This window comes from Peromyscus leucopus, chromosome 5 (genome assembly GCF_004664715.2).
Source record: "Peromyscus leucopus breed LL Stock chromosome 5, UCI_PerLeu_2.1, whole genome shotgun sequence".
Lineage (NCBI taxonomy): Eukaryota > Metazoa > Chordata > Mammalia > Rodentia > Cricetidae > Peromyscus > Peromyscus leucopus.
The window spans coordinates 128,636,792-128,661,891 of NC_051067.1; the positions used below are offsets into that span (position 1 = coordinate 128,636,792).

At 45.6% G+C, this 25,100-nt stretch overlaps 1 protein-coding gene and 1 long non-coding RNA gene across 2 annotated transcripts; both read left to right on the forward strand.

Moving 5' to 3' along the window:
* The first annotated feature begins 294 nt into the window (after positions 1-294).
* LOC119088095 lies at positions 295-23,636 on the forward strand. Its single transcript, XR_005091684.1, has 3 exons — positions 295-460; positions 2,976-3,049; positions 22,931-23,636. It is a non-coding gene; the product is annotated as an uncharacterized LOC119088095 (long non-coding RNA).
* On the forward strand, positions 5,238-8,204 carry Map10 (microtubule associated protein 10). Its single transcript, XM_028889811.2, has one exon. It carries the CDS (start codon positions 5,351-5,353, stop codon positions 7,997-7,999), a length of 2,649 nt encoding a protein of 882 aa, XP_028745644.1. The 5' UTR covers positions 5,238-5,350; the 3' UTR covers positions 8,000-8,204.
* Positions 23,637-25,100: the final 1,464 nt, after the last annotated feature.

A 25,100-nucleotide genomic window follows, 5' to 3' on the forward strand; every position in this document is an offset into this window, starting at 1 on the left:
ATGCAGACTTTTAAAGGAAAATAAACTTTTAAATGCAAATTGCAGCTATCAGCCTAAAATAGTTGGTGGGAAGTTTGGGTAAATCAAAGGACTGCCTGTGCATCAGAGGGGAGCCTGGGAGAGGGGCTCCTGTTGCTATATTTACACAGAACCACCCCTCTTCCTCAAGTGGCCGGCACTGAGAAATGAGCAAGGCAAGAATTCCAGATATGCTTGGCCTTTCAGAGCTATAAATAGCATCCCTGCTATTTATATGTGACCTACTTACAAACACCCTTTATGAAGTGGCTACCTGGGACAGTCAGCACAATCCATAGACCAGAACTTCACAGCTCCTGCAGGGAAAGGAAATTCCCTTATGCCGAGAGGATGGCCCAGTGGGTAAAGCCCTTGCTGCACGAACCTGGTGACCTCAGTTCGGATTCTCAGGACACGCAAAGGTCAGACTCGGTAGCACAAGGTAATATTCACACACCCTTCCTGGGAGACAGGAGAAGCTCTGGAAGCTTGAAGGCCAGCTAGCCTGGCACAAGAACCAGTGAATATCTCATCTCAAAACAGAGTAGAAGGTGGGGGCTGGCATGCCAAGTTTTCCTCTGACTGGAAGAAGCAAGTCCTTACAGTCCACCTTCAGTACGGGGTGTACTCACAGCTAATCAGAGTCCCCGGTGAGCAGGAGACACTACACCCCCCCCCCCCTCTCGCTGATTCCTGCTTGTCTCACAACACTTGAGAGTGGTTGGCAAGTTTTGGGCCATCTGCTATTTGACTGAGGAAAAGGGGTGTTCTCAAGCCCCCGAATATTCACGAATAGGGCATTGGTCTTAAGATAGTCTGGAGTATGTGACACTACATAGCATCAAGGGAAGAGCCTGCCACCCAATGGGATGGGCAGTTTGGGAGGGGGCTATGCCAGATTGTGGTTTTCTAAAGTACCAGCCTATGAGAATACAAGGGCAGGAATGTCTCCCAATCAGGGACTTTAGGGGCTGAGGAGAGGATAGCTCAGCGGGTAAGAGCATTTGTTGCTCTTGCAGAGGTCCCAGGGTTTGATTCCTGAGGCTCACAGGCATCTGCAACTCCAGTTCAAGGGAGTCAGATGCCCTCTTCTGACCTCTGTGGGCACCAGGCATGCAGTTTATGCAGAGACATACATGCAAGGAGAACACTCACACACAAAAACCAAATAAATAAAAAAATAAAAGTAAACTACTCCCTTTCATCAAATGAGCACCCAAGCCATCTTTGTCTTTTCTCTGTGTTGGTGGTGTCCCTTTCTCCTCTGCTTTCACTAATCTGTAATTTATTACCAAGTGAGGGTCTTCACACACACACACACACACACACACACACACACACAAAAAAAAAAAAAATAGAAAAAAAAATAAGCAGTTTTCCAGAGCAACAGACCATTATAACTATCACAGGCCCTGGCAGGTTTTGACAGCGCTGGCCTCCAGTGTGTGATGCTCAGTCATTCGTGGCAGAAACCCTGTGAAACACAAAATACTATTGTTTCATGCAAATAGTCAAGCACTTACACAAGTACAGAAAGCAACACCATGGGGACCAGCAAGATGGTAAAGGACAGAGAGACAGGCAGTGGGTTATCTGTGATTCCTACTCTTTAAGTTGTGAGATAGAAAGTGGAGACAGAACCCCCAGAAGCCTACAGGAGAGCTAGTCTGGAGTCTGTGGTACCGTAGAATCAACAAGAGAAGACCCCACCTCAACAAGGTAGAAGACTCCCAAAAGTTGTTCTTTGACCTCCAGACACGTGCCGTGAACAGATGTGTGTGCACACAGACACACAAATCATCACCTTGCACCCATAATAACAAAGATAATTATACTATGAACTTCTACATGCTTCTTCACGGATACAACAATGAAGACTGGCTAAGGATGTAACTCAGTGGGTAGAACATTCCTAGCATACTAGAGGCCCTGGTTCCATTCCCAACAATCACCTGAAATGGGGTTGTGGAGGCACACAAACCTGTAATATAATCCTTACCACTCCAGAGGTAGAAGCTGGAAGATCAGGATTTGAAGCTCAGCCTCGGCCAGCTCAGAGCCTACCTAGGCTGCCTAGACCCTGCCCTACAACAAAAGTTAGATCATTCCTCTTAAAATAAAAAATTTAAAGGATATTATCACATTTGCATTCTTTCTGCCATTTTGTTTCCATCCTAAAGCATTGTGAAGCAAGTTCTAAGCAGAGTATGCTGGTGGTGCATGCCTGTATTCCCACTTGGGAAGTGGAGGCAGGAGGATGAGAATTCAAGGTCATCACTTGGGGCTGGCCTAGGCTTCAAGAGACCCTGTCTCAAGAAAAATTTCAAGCTATCCTTTTCTTGCAACTTCTTCCTCTTTTGTCTCTTATGTCTGAGAATGTCTTCTTAGATAAACTTACACACTTAACCTTAATAATTCTTTCGCGTCGTCATCTGATACTAGATTCTTACTCAACTATCCCATTATCTTAAACATCTTTTTTTTAAGATGGGGTGTTTAAGCAAAAGCACAAGGAAGGTGGTAAGCTATACTTCACAGATGTGTCTCTTATTAACACCAAGCTTGGGGCATTATGCTGTGCCCCCGCCCTTGGCTATGCTCTTGATTTTCCTTTGGAAAGGGGTCAAGCTGGGTATGGTGGCTGATGCCTGTGATCCTGGTACAGGAGGCTGAGAAGGGTGGATCACTACTCAAACCTGGGTGGCAAAGGAGACCCCGCTGTCTCAAAGACAAACAAACATCAGGCTGATTTTCTCATAGAATAAACCGTGCCCTGCATTTGCCTCCTTGCTTTCTCTGAGTGTTTTCTAATGGTTTCTTTGTGGCCTGAACCATGTTTTTTAATCAGATGCTGCTACTTTTTGACATTTAGCTACCTTTCTAAAGATGGGAAGAACCCTATTGCAGCTTGAGCACTTGCTGCCATGTAGACTTAACTATGCTCTTACCCCCTCCAGGTGGGGTGCGTTAGTGTTCTCCCGAGTCGATCAGCAATTGATGTGGTTGTCAAGAGGACTAAGCAAAGAATCTGGTAAGCACCTGCATCTCCTGCCACAGTGCCTGTGGACACTGATGCTTTACAGCTTGATGCTCACCTGCTTCCTCCTTTCCACTTCACCTTGAGAATGTAACTGAGGGAGCAATGACTGTATGATTGCATGGCTATATTTCTACTCTATCTATGTGACAACGATACCATGCTGCTCCTTACAAACTTCTCTCACCATTGTGGTCACTGACAATGAGCCAGTGGCCTGAGGGTGATAAGCACAGGGTGCAACAGGCTTTTTCTTTTGGGCCACCAACCAGCTCCCAAATCATGACTTGGAGATTTATTGTTAGTTTTGAATGCTCAGCCTAGCTTAGGTTCATTTCTGTCTTGCTCTTTTAATTTAAATTAACCTGTTTATCTTGATATACCCTTTGCCTCGGGGCTTTTTACTTTCTTTCCTTCTATATATCTTACTTTCACTGTTTTTTGTGTCTGATAGTTGGCAGCTGCCTGGCTTCTTGTCCTGGACTTGTCCCTCTCTTTCTCTCTCGTTCTCTTCTTCTTCTTTCTTCTTGTTCTTTTCTCTCCTATTTATTGTCTCTGCCTGCCAACCCCACCTGTCCTTCTCCTACCTAGCTATTAGCCATTCATCTTTTTATTATACCAACCAGGTGCCTTAGGCAGGCAAGGTGAAACATCTCTACATAATTAAACACACATCCTTACATCATTAAACAAATTCAGCATAAACCAAAGGAACACATCTTTACACAAAGTAATATTCCACAGCATAAACAAATGTTACAATCTTTACATAGTTAAAATAACATTCCACAGCACAAGGGCTGTCTGCCCCAGAATCACCCACAACTTGAGTAGAAAAAAAAGTGTCTTTATGGGCTTTGTCTTTGATCATGTCAACAGAAAGGGTGACTCAGAATCTGCATAATATGTGAGACACAGGTTGGGAATCCATGAGACAGCCTGGAAGCTGTGGAGCTTGTGAACTCAGACTGAGTTGCAAGATCACAAAATAGGCTGCACTAACTTGGTGTGCAGCCTGTACACTACAGGATTCCAATGGCCAACGTTACTTTCACCAACCACCCCTCCCAGACATACAAACCAATATCATTTGCCTTACTAACTGAACCAGTAACTTCCTCCCCTCTTGTGGTGGTGGTCCTGAGGATTGCATGCAGGGCTTAGTGTCTGTGAGGCAAGGCCTCTACCACCAAGCTTCATCCCCATCCCAGACCCTGTAATTTCCAGCGCCTTAAGATATTTCATGATGCCTTTCCCCCCTGCTCCCTCGTCAGTCCCCTGTATTGTACAGTCAGTTCTGCAGTTAGTGGGTTCCCATCGGTCTTAGTTTGGGTTTTTATTGCTGTGAAGAGACACCATGACCATGGCACCTCTTATAAAGAAAACATTTGAGGGGGTCTTGCAATTTCAGAGGTTCAGTCCATTAAGATCATGAAGGGGAGCATAGCAGTGTACAGGCAGATGGGGTGCTGGAGCTGAGCAAGCTACATCTTGCAGGCAACAGGAAGTCAACTGATTGTTACACCGAGGGAAGCTTGAGAAAAAGACCTCAAAGCCCACCCACACAGTGACACTTCCTCCAACAAGGCCACACCTCCCAATAGTGACACTCCCTTTGGGGGTCATTTTCTTTCAAACCACCACGCCATCCATAGAGCTTTCTGGATAAACTATCACGGCAGGCTCTTTGTGAAGACAAGCCAGGGTGGTCAGAAGTCAGGATGGGAGATGAGGACTTTGACCAGTGTTAGAATATGTTGTTCTGGATACATTCGGAGTCTTTCTACACCTGCAAGGTTGTCGTGGTGGAGGCTGAGGTCAAACCTCCTGAGAAGAAGGCTTCAAGGAGGCAGAAGTCCTGTAAGGGAAATGTGACCTGCTGGTGATCACTGTGTGGTAGGACGAAGGAGAGACAGAGGAGTGACAGAGAATATGGCACTGCCTCTGACAGGTCAGAACCTTCTTTGGGCGCGCAGCAACAGGCCAGCAGGCTCTGAGGCTTGGGATGGGCAGAATGGTCCGTTTATTTCCAATATATGATCCCTAATGGCATGGGATCTGCAGCGACAAAATATAAAATTTAAGAAATACCGTTCTGCCACACCTAATCTCTTAGCATCTCGCCAATTGCCCCCAACTAAAGCCCGAAAGAAGGCAAAGGAGCTCACACGGGAGCAGCCCAGGGGCAGGCAACAAATCTCGCGAGAGAACTTCAAAGCCGCGGTTGCCTAGGCGACTCTGGCTCCTGCTTCCGGCTGGCGGGGCGGGCTGGTGGCGTCGCCCAGGGCAACGGCGATGGCGCCCATGGCAGCAGGGCGGCTCTTCTCGCTGGAGCTGCTGGTGGACTGGGTGCGGCTGGAGGTCGGGCTGTCACCGTGCGCCGGGGGACCCGCTGTGGCGTTCCGCCTGCTGGACTTCCCGCCGCTGCTCGTCCTCCCGCCTGGCGCTTCTGGCCAGGAGCCCCAGAGCGGCACCATCGACTTCGGGCGCGGCAAGGCCTGCCTACTACGCCTGCGCCCCGCCGCCTTGCATCGCCCGCGCCTGCGCGCAGTACTGCTGCAGCTTCCCCAGGGCCCAGCGTCTGCTCCGTGCCTGTTGGGGGCTTGCGACATCCTGCTGGTCGCCTCCCCCCAGGGCCGACGGGGTAAATTCACCCTGCGGGGCCCGGCGGCCGAGCCCGTCGGGGAATTGGCTGTCTTCTGCCGCCTAACCGACCTGGGACGCTTTCCCCCTGGGGCTCAGGAGCTGCCGGGCCCACTGAGCCCTGCTAGTATCACGGGTTCCGAGGCCCTGGAGGTGTGGGAGCCACGTACCCAGGACGCCCCGAAGCCATGCACCAAAGAAGCCGCTGCCAGATGCCTTCAGTGTGCCTCCAATGTACGCTGCTTGGAGGCCTCAGAGCCATGCGCCAAGGATACTAACAGCTGGTCTGCAGGGGACTCAGACCCCTCAGCTATCCAGAAGACCTGGGAAGAAGCAGTCTTACACAGTAAGGCCAGCTCTGGGGACATGGCTTCTGCCCCTTGTTCACCTGCTCCCAGTGGGAGGTCTGTCAGCCCTCTCAGCCCAGAGGTCACGGAGCTAGACTTTGAATCCAACACCTTTTGCCCTCCTCCTCTGTATTACACTCACCTGGCCCAGGAAAAGACATCTTCTGCCAGGGTTGAAATCACTATTGAGCCTCAGAGAAATGGACCTGAGGAGCTGGATGGTATTTTTCCTGAAACAAAACGTGTAGGTCCTCCCATACATCTGGTGAAACATACAAGATCTGCAATGGAGGAGAGCCCTCCAGTGCTTCTAAATCCTCCACAGATGAAGAAGGGTCCAGGCTCAGTTAATGAGGTTGCATGTCCTCCTCAGACTGAACAAAGTACAGCCAATGCAATAAGACAGCTGCCGCTGCTGAATGCTTTGTTGATTGAACTGTCCTTGCTGTGCAACCAGCCCGTGGCAAGTCCCACTCAGGTTCACCCCCACTTAGCCTGGTTGTACGGAAGTGAACATAAGGGGCCAGAACCTTCTGTCAAGTCCACATCTCGGTCAGAATCAAAGAGCGCATCTCGGTCTGAACCAAAGAGCAACAAACTTTCTGTGCGAGAACATGAAAAGCTCGTGAGTCTTCAGTCTAAAAAGAACCCTAAAGGTAAACATTCAGAGAAGATCAGTGGTAGCCCTCCACCAAGGGTTGCAAAGGGTAAGCTGCTTTATGGCTTAACAAATACACTAAGACTGCGTTTAAAGCAAACAAACCCCGACATGCTGGTTGTACATGAAAAGAGAGAGCAGTATAGAAAATCGCAAATCAAAGCAGTGGAGCCCAAAGTCCGAGGGCCGTCATGGAAAGGGAAAGTACCAAGCTTGGCAGCACAAAGCCAGATGCCACCACAGCCACCCAAGGATAAGTCTTCAGACTCAAATGGGTCTTTTGCTGAGGGTAGTGATACTTCAAGGCAAATCAGTGCGTGTTTTGATGAGTTAAGTACAACTAAAAACATGAATTGGAGCCATGCTATTAAAAAAGAAACAGTTGAGCAGGGTGAAAACAGAACCAGTGACACTTGGTTGGAGGCAGGTGTGTGCCCTGCAGATTCCATTATTTCAGAAAGATGTCCTCATTCAAATATTCTGGGAGGAACCTCGAAAATGAAAGTCCAAAGCCCAGCGCTTTCCCGACAGGATCCTGCTGTTGACAAACCTGTTGATGAGGGGAAAGATGGTAGACAAGTCGAAGTCATAGACATTGTGACTGCAGATACAAATGCAAACAGACCACCTAGTACAAAGAGTTCCTGTGAGAGCATCTCGGAGCTACAGCGCCAGGAGGAGTTGGCCAGCCCTTGCTATTCGGAAGACTTCTGCATGACTGAGGATGACAGCAGAAGTCTGGCTCCCGACTCCAGCACAGGGGCAGAAAATGCCCAACATGGTTCACAGATGAGCAAGGCAAGCGAGGCAAGGCTGTCCACAAGGAAAAACAGTAGTGAAGTGAGTCCTGTGCTCAGCCCTCCCTTCTCGGCTGGCTCACCAGTATGCTCACATAAAAGATCGTATGTGTTGAAGACTGCCCATGGGAGTCTGGAGGAAGCCTCCAGCAGCTCCACCAGTGACTTCTCATCACAGTGGACAAATGAAAAGGAAAACCGAGCAGAACCACTGAGTACAGGCAGATCAAAGGTCATGAGGACAGCTTGGGACAGCTCCACTAAACTTAAAGTAGGAGCTGGCCGCAAGTCCTCTGAGAAAAGCCAGTCGCCAAGGACATCTCAAGTGAGTTCTTACGAGCCATCAAATTTGTCTGAGCTGGAACTCAGGGGCTTAGACAACAGTGCAGAAGCTGACTTCCAAGAAGAGGAAGATGACCTCGGTTCACTGAACATCTCCAAACAGTGCAGAGACATCTGCGAATTAGTAATAAACAAACTTCCAGGATATACCGTGTGAAAGTTGCTACTTTTGAAAGAGACGTAATAACCATGCATAACCTTAGTACATAACTTATGTGGTAGTTCTTTTAGCCAATGTACATAGTTTGTCGTTTATGTTTCATGCCTTTCCCTTCAAGCTGATACACTCTGAAGTCACTGTTAAGCTTAGGAATGATTCTTTTGTAAGATGCTTAAGATTAAAAGTATGTCTGTATACTCTGCAAAAGTGTCCGTCTTGCAGTGTAGATTATTCTAAAGTTGGTGTTTCATGCACCATTGTAAAAAGAGCTTGTTAATGAGCTCAACACCACTTCTTAATGGGAATAAATCTTGTAACAGATGTGTTAAGAGTGTGAGATGCAGAAAGGGATTTATGATCTGCTGCTAAGAGCTTTTGGTTTACAGACTTCATAACACTCTGTCCTTTATTATTTAATCTCCCTTTTATATTACTCTATTAACACTTATTTGAGCGTATGTTCCTTAATAAGAAATCCTGTCGTTTTACACACCAATATTACCTTAGTTTTTTTTTTTTTTTTAAATGAATTTGCTGAATAAAGTCCTTGGCAGTTTAAATGCCTCCTGTAGGCTGTAGCACTAACACTGATAAGAAGCATGGAAACTCCCTAGTGGAGACATGTTTGGGTAATAGTTTACTTTCACTGAGCATAAACAGCCTTCAAGTGTACTCAAGCATTTAGAGAGAACAAAGAAAGGCTTCATTACATATAGTTTCGTGGATAGGAGTTTGATTTATGTCGTATTTTCAGATTGTTCAATATTTATAATGTAGGAAAGCTAGTTTTCATATACCCTAGTCATCAGTTCTGTATAAAATCTTTTATCAATTTTAGACTTCATTCTGTGTTCAAATATTTGAGGCATTTTCTTATAGCTGTGATATATATATATATAGCTGTGATATATATATACATATATATACACATATATGTATATATATAAACTTTTAGACTTTTTAATGTAGCTAATAGTTTGGGACCCATGGGGCAAAGCCTTCATTTTCCTTTTATTACATAAATTAGTATAAACAATTACATAATCGTGTGGGCATGTTCTGAGTGGTTATGATAGTAGGTAAGATTTACAACAGTGACGAGAAGAGGACATTCTCTTTTGGGGATCATTGTGGATAAACGAGTAAAGATGGGAATGAGCTTAGCACTCCTGGGAGAGAATGTCATCTTGGTGATAATATTATGTTCATGTTATAGTGGTATAAAGGAAATTTGTCCCACAAGGAAAGTTCCATATTGTAGAGAGACTCAAACTCCAAGTACATAGTCAAGTGATAGGAGATAGGGGCAGTACAGCATTGGGTTATGAGTGAACACCAGTAAATAATCATGGCCTTTGAATATGTAAAATACTGGAAAAAGTTATTCAGAGTTACAGAAATTAAGTCTGGAAATGGAAAAGGACTTTTATGGATACAGGCTGATTTTTTTTCTTGTCTGCAAATATAAAATGCATGTTGTATTTTGGATTTGTAAGACATAGCTTGGTACTCAAACATGAACTATGCAAATTGTTTAATGGCAGTCTTTCTCAGGGAAGAGACAAAAATGTAAGTACTGGAAGAATCATCAAAGACAGTGTAGAGGTTTGAATGAGAAATATCTTCCATAAGTTGATGTATCTAAACACTTGGTCCTTGGTTTGTAGCATTGTTTGGGGAGGTTATGGAACCTTTTGGAGGTGGAGCCTTGCAGGAGGAAGTACATCATAGCATGGGGAGCTTTGAGGACTTATAGCTTTGTCCCACTTCTTGTTCTCTCTCTCTGTTTTCTGTGTGAGGATAAAAATGTGACCAACTGGCTTCCTACTCACACAGCTATGCTTTCCCTGCTTGCTTCCCTGCTTCCCCCGCCATTCAAACTATCTGTTGTTGGGGTTTTTACTCTCTTGGGGGGCCTGCTGCCCAGCTCCCAAATAAATCATTTTTGGAGGTTTATTCTTAATTATAAATGCCCAGCCTTAGCTTGGCTTGTTTCTTGCCAGTTTTTCTTAAATTATCCCATCTACCGTTTTGCCTCTGGGCTTTTACCTTTCTCTATTTTTGTATACCATCCTTTCTTACTCCGTTGCTGGTTGTGTAGCTGGGTGGCTGGCCCCTGAGTTCTCCTTCTCTGACTACTTTTTTCTTTCTCTTCTCCCAGATTTCTCCTATTAATTCTCTCTTCCTGCCAGCTAGCCTATTCTTTCTCCTGCCTCACCATTGACCATTTAACTCTTTATTGGACTATCAGGTGTTTTAGACAGGCAAAGTAACACAGTTTTACAGAGTTAAATGCAACATAAACAAAAGTAACACACCTTAAGACAATATTCAACAGTATATATCCCCTTAAGTTGTTTTAGTCATGATATTTTATCATACCAACAGAAAAATAACTAATATAGCATTCTTTAGAATCATATACTACTATTTAATCAGTATTTATTATTTGAGATTTAAATCCTCTGTGATGAGAATAGGTAAGAGAAATGACTTCCCGGTGTGAAAGGTGCAAGGGTATAAGAGTTGAAACCTAACCAAGTGGGGCAGGGCCAGACCAGCTTCTTTGAGCTGCTCCAGTGAGACCTGTCTCTAAAATTGTGTGGCTCACGGAGTGATTCTCAGGGAGATGCTGTTACCATGTATTTCAATCACCTCTTATAGTCTGTCTTCCAATTTAGGTTTGCGTTTTAATTCTTGAAGCTTTTGGCTTAGTTTTCAAATACTTTCATAGTTGGCATTACTTATGAAGCCTGATTTTATCTTACATGACTAAACTTACTGAAACATGAAATCCAGTTTTAGGGTTACAAATAAGGAGACCCTGTCATTTCACAGTCCAGCTTTTCAAATGGGCTGATAGAAACTACTGACAGAGGTGAATGTGGCAGGGTCTAAAGCACTACTGAGCATGGTTCCCAGTGCCCTGGACATGCCAGGCAAGTGCTCTATCACTGAGCTGCACACTCAGCCCTCGGGACAAGGCTTGAGAAGCAAAGTGAGCCACAATAATAGTGTTAGCCCTGGCTCTATTTGCAGCTTAGGAGGCAGCTCTCAGTGTTAAGTCCTTTGAACTGTTCCTATAGACTTACTCACAGGGGTCTGGACAGAGGCACACTGCATGTCTGCCCTAGTTCACATGCCTATGGGTGATGACTTCTTCAGCTAGAAAGAGCATCTGTCATGAACTTTTGCCGTGCACTGTGCCTCCCTGCTGAGAGCCACCCCTTCACAGCTTGGTTTGTGTTTTCTCTTCACGTACAAGAGTGAATTGTTAGAGAATTAGACTTAGGGACTAGACTTGTTTGCAACAAACGTACAGGTCAAGACTGGAAATTTAAAATGACTTTTTAATTATCACGTTTTTATTGGCCAGGTGAAGAAATGTCATAACAAAGCAACACAAACAAGATCAACAGTATTTAAATATGTTGAGTTAAACTGTCCTTGGTGCCAAAGAGCAGTCATTCAGGCTGTTTATGTTTTCATTTGCATTAAAGTACACAGAGTTATGCAGAATGGCGTAACTATGAGCCAAGACTTGTGAAATGTTTCTCATTGCAACCCTAAACAGTTCAATGAGAAGTTACTTGGTCAAGAACCAACATTCTCTCTGCCTGACTCTCTCCCTGCCTGTGCCAGGCACAAACACTTTGGGAGGCATGCCACTGGGCTGCAGTGCCAAGCCTGAAGTGGGAGACGTGCTTCCTTCTTCTTTAAAGAGTACTTATGTCTATCATAATACATAGCCATCATAGAAAAAAAACCCAGAAGACTCGAGGAGAGTTTGCTTTCATTGTAGAGGAAAGGGTATAGGTCCTTCCTCAAATTCCACTGAACTAGCAGGAGAAGTATGAAATTAAGAATTAACCCAGAGAGGCCCAGAAAACTAAGAAAAATACCAGGAGCTGGAGATGTAGCTGCTCAATGGTAAAATGTCTGCCTAGCATGTATACAGGGAGAGCGGGTGTGGTTCTGAGCACTGGAACAAAAACAGTAGGAATAAGGCCACGTTTGGGTCAGTGAGAAGACTGCCTCAGTGGGCAAAGGTGCTTGGCGACGAACCTGACTACCTGAGTTTGATCCCTGGGAACCACGTGGTGGGAGGAGAGGATCCCCAAAAGTTGTTCTCTGACCTCAATACATAGGCCTTGATGTAGCCGTTCCTCCTCACACCCACCTTCACAAGCTCAATAAAGTTTTTAAAAAGGAAGATAACAGGCATAGGGAAGACCATTTAGGAGCTTCTGGAAGGTACAGAGCAGCTAGGAGCAAGCTGTGTTGAGCAGGTTAGGAATCCACTTGATCTGACAAGGGTAACGCTGGGGAAGTAAGAAGCGGTAGAGGGACAGACGTCAGACCCCATCGACAGGGTTAGGGAGCGGGGCTGGGACATGGGACAGGTGGAGGCAGATAGATGCCAACCATGGAGTACGACAGAAAAGCTGGGCCTGGGCAGTTGTTAACCTGCTAGAGAAGATGTGGGGACTTAAGGGGAGTCACTCCGTGTGCTGTAGATAATGAAGTGAATAGCAAAGGTGTGTCTGGGGTTATTGGGTAACTTCCAGGCCTGGTGGCAAATCAAAGTGGCACAAGCCTGGTCTTCGGGGATTGTGAATCCTGGTGCGCAGCACGAGGAGGCTGGCCTCTTCTAGTTTTGGTAGGAGGTCCTTAGAGGGGAGTAGTCTCAGTTGCAGTCACCCAGGAGGAGGAAGCTGCAGTTGCTAGTTTTTGTGCACACTGGGCAATCATTTGTAAACACTTGGAAAACAGAGAGAGGCTTCACCATTCCTCCAAGCCTCACCTGGAGGAATTTTGCCAGTTCCCATGGGTGTGAGACATTGGTATCCTCATCATGGCTGTGCCCATGTCAACAGTACATGTTCATTCAGTTCCCTTGATGCTCACAGCTGAATGGAGGGTGCATAGTTGATCGTATCGCTTGTAAGATTGGCTTCAAGACTGAGTAAATGACTGTACACAGCATGATTCCCCCCCCCATTTGAATAAAATGGCCATATTTAGAACTACTGGAAAATCTGGCATCTAAAACATTCAGGGTGACTCATGGCAGCTCCTTGTTGAGCTAGCATGATGTTCATGGAGCATTTCAGTTCCAAAGATGAGTTAATAAATAGCACAGATATTTATTAACCATCCATGTTTATTATTTTGCTTATGGTAGCATCTAAGGATTTTTGAAGATATTTTCGTTTTTAATTGTATGTACATGTGTGTACCTATGTGTGATTATGTGCACATGAGTACAGGTGCCCACAGAGACCAGAACAGGGCATAGTAACTCCTAGAGCTGGGGTTCCAAGCAGTTGGGAGCTGTCTGACATGGGGACTAGGAACAGAAGTTGGGTCCTCTGCAATAGGAGTAGTGTTCTTAACAACTGAGCCATCTCTCCAGCCCCAGGATTTTTTATTTTTTATTTTTTTTTAAATGATGGCTCCCTGGTGGCAGACTATATAATAATGCTATAACTATAGCGTGTTGTATGGTCTTGGGGACATGAATCAGTAACCACCAGATGGATTCATTTCACTCTGGGGGCACAAATACAATGATTGCCCTTCACTTTTCCATGGTCTGTTGTAGCTCCAGGAGTTTAGTCCTATTAGGCAGAACCCCAGCACCAAAGTGAACTCCAAGATTCCAAATGGCCCGTAATCCTAGATGCTTTCTTGGCCTTACACAAGTGATCTCTTTTGCCTACCGATGCCCGGTCATGTCACCTGCCACCAGTTGCCTGGGTTGTCAACTTCTGTGACTTCTATAGCCACTGCTTGTGTTCTCTGTGTGTGTTGATAGGATTGGGTAGAGACACTAAAGCAGTGTTCACTTGTATTTCACAATCTGGCTGTTCATATTTGGTCCTCTTTGCAGCTTAGCTGAGAGCTACTGGGTCATCTGGAGGTTTGGAAGTACATGGCAGAGGCAATCCGGGATAGTAGCTTCCTTGGTCTCCCAAGGAATGAACAGAGACGAACGCCTGTTTGGCTTGTCATCTTCAAGTCTCCCAGACATCACCTACTCTCTGAATTTACTCTAGGATGTTATGTATTCTGACTTTCCCAGAAGGACCTGCTTTCTGGGAGATTTCCGGCAGACAACTGTGCTGACATATGGTACCTCTTCTGAAGCACCAGACAGTTGGGACACTTTGATCCCCATGCTTCAGATAGTGTGGCCATAGACTTCCTTTAACACTGCAGATCTGGAAGAAGAGCAGTCTACATGGAGAACACTCACACCTGGATTTAAGTTTCAGCATTCTCCTCCTAGGCAACTGCTTTCTTATGTGCATTTTAAGGAGTATAAAGGAATGTTCCCAGAGCACACACCATGAGCCCTGTGAGCCCATTCATTCACTTGCCTTTATTATGTAATGTTCAGATGTTCAGGAGAAGAACACAAACTCCTCCATGAATGTTACCAGGTTTGACCCAGTGTTGACTCTGTATGTCAGGACTTGCCCCACCTTCCTTCCTCTCACAAAGTGGACACCTGAGAGTACCCCTTGTCTCTTTCCCCTCCTTTTCAATGAGTAGCCATTACTCTGGGCTTGTGTCTCCCTCTTCTCCAATTCGATTAGACACATTTCTGTCAGCCCCAATGTTCTGCTGTGATGCTAAAAACAGGAGGCCTCGGTGTCGTGTGGACTTTACCTGGCAGAAAAACAAATATCTGTTCACTCCAGATAGGGCAGCAGTGATGGGCCAAAGAAATGATTCCCCACAAGTTCAGCTTGGTGAACCAGTGAATTTAACTGGGGATGCTTACAGGATTATGGGCAAGAGATTCCATGGGGGAGTGTGGGCAACTTAGCCATGACTACATGAGGAGAATAGCCTCCTCCATACCTCAAAAGCCCCGCCTGTCTTTATTAGTCCAATCTCTAGTGGGTGTCCCAGGTGCGCAGAGTTCAGAGGGCAAAGACAGTGTCCTGCCTGAAGGATGCATCTCACACTTGGCCACTGGAAAGACAAATCTACTCCCCATCCTTCTTCACTTTTTTTAAATCGTTGTCTAGGCCAGCATCAGTCTTCAAATATTTTGGTTCCAGGCACCCCTTACTCACTTAGAAATCATCAAGGGCTTCCATGAGCTTTGGCTTGTGTGGGTTATATTCATCAATATTCACTCTACTAGAAATTGAAAGAGAAAATTTTAAATGTTTATGAATTCATTTAAAAGCAAAACTAGCCAACTTGTCTCATGTCAGTATGAATGGTATCTCAAAAATAGAAAACAAAGGGCTTTCTAAAGTTAGAATGCTCTGCTTCATGCTTTGGCAACATCTTTAAGGTTGGACTCCGGGGAAGACAGATATTCCTATCCGGCTCTCACAAATGCCCCTGCATGTACTGCACTGTGATACTGCATGCCATGCAGCTTCTGGAAACCCGATGGCATGCAGAGAATGGGAAAGGCAGGCACCTGGGTGTTGTGAGAAAAGCTTCAGCTCATCATGCCATCCCCTCATGCTTTTCTTCTTTCACATCATAGCCATGAGCTATAGGAGGTCTACATTTACCCGCAAGCAAGTAAACAACCACTGTGGTCCTCTGACCCAGGGCAGCCTAACTCTGTCCACAGTGTCAGACAGTTACTGACTAGCTGTGGGCATGACCCTAAGACTTCCTTGTGATTCTGAGCAGAGACTGTAAGTCAGAGTTCCCATGACCTCCTTTTCCAACTCTGATTTGCTTACACAGCACCTAATTTCAGCCACATCCTTGGGACTACCCCATCCTGGGCTAGGCAGGGCCTCCCCACCTCCTAGTCACCTAAATACTATCTCTTTGGAGAGTCCAAGGATTTTAGGTATTGTAGGGCAGGAAACTGGTTAAAGGTCAAGTATTCATCTAATGATATCACACACCCCTCCTGCCTGGAAGATCTGGGGATGCCTAGGAATCCAGAGGTCACACCTTGCAAGGGACTTTCCCAGACTCTTCCTACTCCATGTGAATTCAGGATAAAGCTGGTCTGTCAATATTTACTTCACATGGCATTTGCAGGTTACTGTGCTAATAACAGAAACATGTACTATGGCATCGAGTATCCATGTGCATGATACACCCTCCTGGAACTCTCAGTCCCTTTAAGCACATCCTGTCATGCCTTTGCATTGTCTGTTTGGGCCTTGTTTCTGTTCTTTACATTACAATCAGGCAATTCATGATTTCCTTTCTTCTGATTTTTAAATTTTTTTTGTTTGTTTGTGTGTTTGGGACAGGGTCTCTTTATTATGTAGCTCTGGCTGTCCTGGAACTTACTATTAGACCAGGCTGGCCTCAAACTCACAGAAAGTCGCCTGTTTCTGCCTCCCAAGTACTGGGTTAAAAAACCACCACGCCTAGTGCCTAGTGGTAATTCATGATTTTCACTGCTATGTTCTTCTCTTGATTTTACGTTTTTAAAAGATTTTTTTTTTAGAGAAGTCACTAGTGTATGTGGGTATGTATGAGTGAGTGAAGTTGCCTGCAGGGGCCCAAATAGGACATGAGATTGATTGGAACTGGAGTTACAGGTAGCTGTGAGCCACCAATCATGGATACTAGGAACTGAATTCAGGTCCTCTGCAAGAGCCTTGCCCTAACCATTGAGCCATCTTTCCAGTCCTTCATTGCTGTTCTGTTTGTTTGTAGGTTTTGTTTTTGTTTTTTTTTTTTCATCCTAACCAAAGTTTCCCCTCCCAACTCCTCTTCCCTCTCCTCCCAGTTGCTCCAGCCCCCTCCTGCCCCTGTCCACTCCTCCTCCTCTGTTTATCTTCATGTCTATCAGCCAGCCATGGTATATAAAGTTGCAGTGAGACTAGGCACCTTCTCTTCTGTTAAAGCTGGATGAGGCACCCAGTAGGAGGAAAGGGTCTCAGAAGCAGGCAAAGGAGTCAGAGGCAGCCCCAACTCCCACTGTTAGGAGTCCCACAAGAACACCAAGTTACACAGTTTTGACATACACGCAGAGGGCCGAGGTCAGTCCTGTGCAGACTCGCTGGTTGTCAGTTCAGTCTCTGTGGGCCCCTGTGAGCCCAGGTTAGTTGGTTTTGTGGGGTTTCTCGTGGTGCCCTTGATCCCACTGGCTCCTACAAGCCTTCCTGCCTCTCGTCTGAAGGATTCCCCAAAACTCTACCTAATGTGTGGCTGAGGGTCTCTGTATCTGTTTCCATCAGCTGTTGGTTGAAGCCTCTCTGATGACAGTTGGACTAGGCACCATGACAGTTGGACTAGGCACCAGTCTGAGAGTATACCAGAATATCATTAGGAATCATCTCAGTGACTTTTTTTCCCCCAGTCTTGTTTGGTTCTATCCTAGGTGTCTGGGGTATTCTGCCTCTGGGTCCTGGCCCTCAGGAGTGAGCTCCCTCTCGGGGTGTGGGTCTCCAGCTGGGCCAGTCAGTATTTGATCACCTCCACAATTTCTGTGCCGTCCTTACTCCAGCACATCTTGCAGACAAGAAAGACAATTGGAGGTCGCAGGGTTTGTGCCTGTCTTGGTGTCCCGGTTCCTCCACTGGAAGTCTTACCTGGTTACAGGAAATGGCTGGTCCTGGCTCCATATTCCTTAGTGCTAAGAGTTTTAGCCTCATTGCTATTCTTAATGAACCTTTTTAATATATATTTTTAAATTCTTTTAATCGAAATATGCTGGGTTTCTACACTGATTTCAATTCGAGTAATTTTTCTGGACACATTTGTTCCCAGGATCTGTTTGTAGATTCTCTCCACTTTCCTTATGTAGGTAATCATGTCTTCTGAAGTCAATTTCAATCAATTATGAAACTCCATGCCTCTTTTTATGTGGGGCAGTGGTCAGAAAGGGCACAGTGGATTGACTGGCATGTTTATTTGTCCAGTGATTTTCAGGCACCAAACTACCAAGTACAGAGATCAGCACAGATGAAATGAGAGACGAAATGAGGGTTCAGGCGTACGTTCTCTGACTAAGTGGTGTGAGCAAGGCTGGAGGGCCAGTGAGAGGGCTCCCTGGGTAAAGGTGCCTGCCGCTAAGTTTGATGCTGAGGTCCCATATGGAAAGAGAGAATGCCCATAAATGATCCTCTGACCCCCACGTGTGCACCACAGCAGGTGGGCACACATACACGTAAGTGTAATACATTTTTAATGGGCCAGACAGGATGGCACACGCGTTTAATCCCGGCACTCAGGAGGCAGAGATTGGTAGATCTCCAAGTTCTAGGTAGTCTGGTCTACAAAGCAACTTCTAAGCCAGCCAGAGCTACATAGTGAAAAACTTTCTCAAAAACCAAAACCAAAACCAAACAACAACAACAACAAAACCCACAAAGATCCAATCCTGGAGCAAGCAGCACAGCCGACTACAGTGAAACACTACAGTGTTGCACTTTCCTGGTGATAGGCAGGGTCAGTCTCTACTGTTCACAGACCAGGAAGTGATAGGTAGGGTCAGTCTCTACTGTTCACAGGCTGGAAGTGATAGGCAGGGTCAGTCTCTGCTGTTCACAGGCAGGAAGTGGTAGGCAGGGTCAGTCTCTACTGTTCACTGGCCGGGAAGTGATAGGCAGGGTCAGTCTCTACTGTTCACAGGCAGGAAGTGATAGGCAGGGTCAGTCTCTACTGTTCACAGGCTGGAAGTGATAGGCAGGGTCAGTCTCTACTGTTCACAGGCAGGAAGTGGTAGGCAGGGTCAGTCTCTACTGTTCACTGGCCGGGAAGTGATAGGCAGGGTCAGTCTCTACTGTTCACCGGCCAGTAAGTGATAGGCAGGGTCAGTCTCTACTGTTCACCGGTGGGACTCTTCCCAGTTGTTTACTGTGTCACTGGAGGTACTTTGATAGAGATGTGTTTCCTAAGAAGGATGTTCCACCAAAGAAGATTTAAATTGTTACTGAATTTTATGTCTTAATCATGAACGCATGCTGAGTTGATCAGGCTCCTTTCTGTGGGCCCTGACCTAGTCATTTGCTCTCTCTTGAATCTGCTAACGGGTGACTGAAAGTGGGAGACTTTCTGATGGTGACTGCCACCTGTGTCCCTGTCTTGACACTAACTCACTCTGTCACGCACAGGACTGCGTTTCATTTGCTACTATTTTCTTTGTAATTGTCCTATGTTGTACCATCTTTAGGTTGTAGAACTTTCCCCTTGTTCTCCTCTTGTGCATGCATGTGTGCATTCGTGTGTGTGTGTGTGTGTGTGTGTGTGTGTGTGTGTGCATGTGCACACACAATGCACGTGCTACAGTGCATGCATAGAGGACAGAGGAAAACTTCAGGTGTGGTCGCTCACCTTGTTTGAGGCAGGGTCTCTTTTGTTTCAGACTAGCTGGCCAGGGAGCACCCAGGAATTTTCCTGTCTCTCTCCTATCTCGCTGTAGGTGTTCTGGGATTACAGACAGGCTCTGTCCTGCCTTTGCTGGGTTCCGGGGATTCAAACTCAGGTCCTACACTTGCATGGCAAGCACTTTCACTGATCCTCTCCACAGCCCCCCTCCCTGAGTCTGTTCTCTCTTCAGTTCCCACACAGTTCCACCAAGGGCTGGGGCCTTTTCTGTGTGACTGTAATGCTTTTGTGGAAGAATTCTTTGTTCTGAGTGTTTGCAGATCTTGTTTCGTTTTAAGTGGATGGAGATGCTGAGTGGATCACTATTTCTTGACATTTTAAAGTTGAGAGGCTTTCGCTTTATAGTCTGTGTAGAATGCAGGAAGCTCAAAGCTTTAAAATAAAAATTTAAAAGCAAAAGAAGTCATTGAGGCTTGTGTTTTAGCCGCTCTACTCCAGGGGAAGATCCACCCCTGCATCTGTCTTCCTCTGCTCCTCACCACCGAGATGTGTTCACTCACCCACCACCTTCCCTCCTGCTCACTCTTCCTAACCATCCTGACCTTGCACCCTGCTGGCTTCTCTCCCTCTCTGCACCCTCAGACCCTTCTTCCAGCCTCCTTTGTTTTCACTCAGCAGCTAACCACTCCACTCCCAGCTCTCTCTCCTGCTCTTGCCCGTGGGTCTAGACTGCCCAGCCATCTCAGCCTCCTGACAGCAGCACAGAAACCAGGGATGACTTTCCCGAAAATTTTAGTCTGTATTTCATCAGTGTCCCAAGACTAATGGATACAAAGCATGATTCCCACTCCACCAAGCATCTCCTTGTCAGTTTTCTGCAGGGAACATTCTTCCTTTGTACCTTAATGTTCATTCTTTTCCTTGCTCCACCCCACTTTGTGCCTGGGTGTTTCCTTTGGTGCACACAATTGCACTCAATAAGTGCTCACTTAAATGCATGAGTACTTAAATATTCACAGAAACAAATGGTGCTTCCTTAAAAGGGTCACAGCAAACAGAAACCAAACCGAGGAAACAATTGTAGGATGAGGATGTACACACACACACACACACACACACACACACACACACACACACACACACACCTATTTCCCCCCTGCCCTTCCCCAAGGGAATGACCAGTATTTATGCTCTGGGTTTGCTGAGGATCCAGAAAACCATTTTGCTGCGGAGAAAACTTCAATTACACAATGGAGATTAAAGTTTCAGTGCTTGGGAATAATTACAAAGATGGTTTCCATTATGTATGTTCAAGAAGAAAAGGGAAGAGAAAAACAAAGACAGGCATGAAAACCCAATGGAAAAGCCTTTCAAATGCTAATCAAATTATTACCTTTATTTCCATCCCAGGAAAACTATTTCAAAACCTCAGATCCTGAGTCTAAGTCTGAAAGACCAGTGGAACTGAGTGATGTGGTTAAAACACAAGAATTCTGGGGCTGTAGAGATGGCTCAGCAGTTAACAGCACTAGCTGCTTTTGCAGAGAAGGGGAGTTTGATTCCCAGCACCCACTTGGGGTGGCTCACACCCACCTGCAACTCCAGGTCCAGGGAATCTGACCCCATTCTCTGGCCTCCTTGGACACTTGGGCATGTACACACACACACACACACACACACACACACACACACACACACACAACACACAATATTTTTTTTAAACTACAAGAATTCCAAAAGTGTGGGTTGAGGAGAAACATGTAAAAAGATCTTGTCTTAGAACCCTTGTTGAAGGAAGGGAGAGTGTCTTGCTAATCAAACATACCTTGATGTTTCCTCCCAAAGAGACATCTGTGATTGACAGGTAATGTGTGTTCTGAGTCTTGCAATCATTTTGTCTCTCTGTGGTTTCTCACTGCTCTGTGAGGAATGCCATGGCCAGGGATGTCTTCTAACCTCCCCCCCCTTTTTTTTTTATCATTTTTTCTGGTCTTCATTTTATCGTCATTTTATGTCTTCTGGAAGGTGAGCGTCTTTGCAGCCTGTCACCTACAATCCTTTTCCTCAGATGAAATAGTTCCCCATGATTTCCCTCCAGGGAAGCCCCTCCCCTTCTCCTTCTTGAGCATCGTGATTCTAAGAGTTTAATCTCTTCCCTAATTTAACAATAGTGTATTTTCTGGGAACGGTGACAAGATGGACATGTGATTCCCCTTCAGGAAGTATTTTAAGCTGTTCAGGAGAAGCCTCTCTCTGTCTTAGTGGGTTTAAGTGATGAAGGACATTGGATGTCACTATGGAAGCACTTGAAGGAGGGAGTTCCCTGGAGAGGGGGCCAACAGCGAGAGGGAAATGAGAAAATTAGGTCCTGAGTCTAAGGGCTGAGTTTAAGTTTTGCATGTGAAGAATGGTAGTTGTTGAGCTCATACGTTATGCAAGAAAACCTATGTTTTAGTTTCATTTTTATGTCTGTGATAAAATACCTCAACAAAAGCAACTTTACGGGACAGAGGGTTTATTCAGCTTAGAACTCCAGGTTACATACAACCTATCACTGCGGGGAAGCCAAGGTAGGAACTTGAAGCAGCTGGGTCACATCTTACCCATAGTCGAGAACGGCAAGGGAATGAAGGCATGCATGCCTATCAGTGCTCAGGTCACTCCCTACACTCATACAACCCAGGATCTGCTGCTTAGGGGATAGTGCCGCCTACTGTGGGCTGGACCTTCTGATATCAATTTACATAACCAAGGTAATAACCTACAGATGTGCCCACAGGCCAACCTGACGCAGATAATCCCTCACAGAGAACCTCTTCCCAGGTGATTTTAGATTGTCTTATGTCAACAATTAAAACTAGACAGCATGTGGTTTAATGGTGATGCATGCCTTTAATGGGAATACTCCAGAGGCAGAAGAAGGCAGATTTCTATGAATTTCAGGCCAATTTGGTCTACATAGAAAGTTCCAGGCCAGAGTTACATCGTCAACCCTTGTCTCACAAGACAACAACAAAACAAAACTAGTCATCACAACCCACTTCAAACAAAATGCTGAGTGTGGGCTCCAGGGAGGTGGCCTAGTTGGTAAGGTGCTTGCTGTCCAAGCATGGAGACCTGAGTTTAATCCTCAGCACTAACTCATGGGAGAAGCTGGGCACTGGGATGGGCACCTGTGACCCCAGTGCCAGGGAGGCAGAAATAGGAGGATCCCGAGGGCTTGTTGGCCAGTGAGTCTAGTCTTGTCAATGAGCTCCAGGTTCAGTGAGAGACCCTGCCTCAAAAATAAGGTGGAGAGCAATAAAGGATGACACCCAATGTCCACCTCTGGCCTTCCTACAGGCATACACCCATAGGAAAGCATACACACACACACACAAAGAGAGAGAGAGCAAGAGAGAGGGAGGGAGAGGGAGAGAAATGATTCTTAGATTTGTAAGCCTGTCAGTTTCAACCAAAATAATTCATGAAAGCAGTGGGCATTTGATTAATTCTTAATTTCCTCTTTTGCTTGGTGACCTCTCACAAAGATCTCGAAGGGTTCTCTTTATTCGAATGAATGGAGAAAACAGTCTTTGACATGATGAATGTGCTTTAATTCTGTCAGTCTATGTGAAAGACCGGAAGCATGTTTCCTATTTTCTTTTCCAGGCCGTTCCTGACATGGGGAACAGTTCCCTCTGATGTTGTGAAGAATGAAGGGAGGAGGTTCCCGGAGCTTGTGTCGACTTAAAGTCAGACTGCAGCTGTTTACTCAGAGAGAACGTTTGTCAATGGCATTTGCAACCGAATGGGTCAGTTTAGTTTAATAGTGTACTAGTAAAAGACTTTAAGACCCCCTTTTCGAACAGAGTAGGAGCTGGAGAGGTAGCCCAGCAGTTCAGAGCATGGACTGCTCTTGCAGAGCTCCTGGCTTAGTTCCCAGCACCCACAGTAAGAGGCTCCCAACTGCCCAAAACTCCAGTTCTGAGGGATCCAACACCCTCAGGTCTCTGTGGGCGTTTGCACTCATCTGATACGTATAAACTCGGTGAGGTCCATGCGCACAAATACATACATACATACATACACACACACATACGTACATACTGTAAAAAAATGGTAACTTTTCAGAGTTTCACCTCAATGGTTCAGATACAGAAAGGGAACCAACCAAGACAAGCCTATAACCCCATCCCCAAAGGCAGAACTGACATACGAAATACATGGTGGATGTGTATTGTCTGCAACATCATGTCACAGAGACAACATGCTGTGTTTCCAATTTAATAAGAACACAAAATATTAAAACATTTCCATACAAATGTATAAATAACATATTTTGCTTGACTGTTCAGTGTTCTGTAGTATGGGCATAACTAAGTACATTTTTTTTTTTGAGATAGGATCTCACTATGTACCCTTAGCTGGCCTGGAACTCACTATGTAGTCCAAGCTAGCCTTGAACTCACAGATTTACCTGCCTCTGCATCTCCAGTGCTGAGATTAAAGGTATATGTCACATCTGGCACCTAAATAGACTTTTTTAAAAAAAAATCTATCACTTGAATGACATTCAAGTTGATTTCCTGTCAGTATTATAAGTGAAATTAAGCCGGGCATTGGTGGCGCACGCCTTTAATCCCAGCACTCGGGAGGCAGAGCCAGGCGGATCTCTGTGAGTTCGAGGCCAGCCTGGGCTACCAAGTGAGCTCCAGGAAAGGCACAAAGCTACACAGAGAAACCCTGTCTCGAAAAACCAAAAAAAAAAAAAAAAAAAAAAAAAAAAAAAGTGAAATTAAAAAAAAAAACTCATCACATATTTGAATACTTTTTATGAATAAAATCCAAGGAAGTGCTGAGGAGATGACTCAGACGACTCCAGTACTCAGGCAATGACATAGGATTTTATGAATAAAATCCCAGGGGGCTGCCACACAAGCATAGAGAGCTGAGTTCCAGTCACCAGCACACTTGTAAAAAGCCAGACGTAATGGTGTGAGCTTGTATCCTCAGTTCTGGGGAGTTGGAGACAGGAGGGCCCCTGGGGCTACCTAGCTGAATTGGTGAGCTCCAGGGTCATCGAGAGACCTTAGAGGTGGGGGGCGGGGAGGTGGGGAAGGTGGAGAGTTATACAGGAAAGAGACACCAGGCATGGACCTATCCTCCACACTCACCTATGTACACACACACACCTACATGTGGTGATATTTTATTTGTGCTCTAACAAATAAAACTTGCCTGGGGATCAGAGGATAAAGCCAGCCACTATATTAAACATAGAGGTCAGGCAGTAGTAGCACACGCCTTTCCTCCTAGCATTCAGGAGGCAGAGATTCATCCAGATCTCTGTGAGTTCAAGGCCGCACAGGGAACAGAGGCAGGCATGGTTGGCACATGTCTTTAATCCCAGCACTAGTTAAGCATAGAGGTTTGGAGGTCTGTACAGACAGACAGGAAGTGATAGAACTGGGAGGAAAGAGGAAGTGATGTAGCTGGGTGGAGCGAGGAAGTAAGATGGCAGGGCACAGAAAGGTATATAAGGTGTGAGTATACAGGAAGTAGCTCTCTCTTGGGCTGAGGATTTCCTAGTGGTAAGAACTTGTGGCTGGCTTGTTCTATTCCTCTGATGTCTCAGCTTTTACCCCAATATCTGGCTCTGGGTTTTTTAATTAAGAAAACCTTATAAGATTCGTATTATACCTACACATGCATGTGCTCACACAAAACACATATGTATATATACACAGACACACAAAGAATAAAGTCCAAGGAAGGCAACAACTGTCACACTACAACTTTTGAGATCCATCCCTGGAGCTTGCCAAAATGGTCACGACAT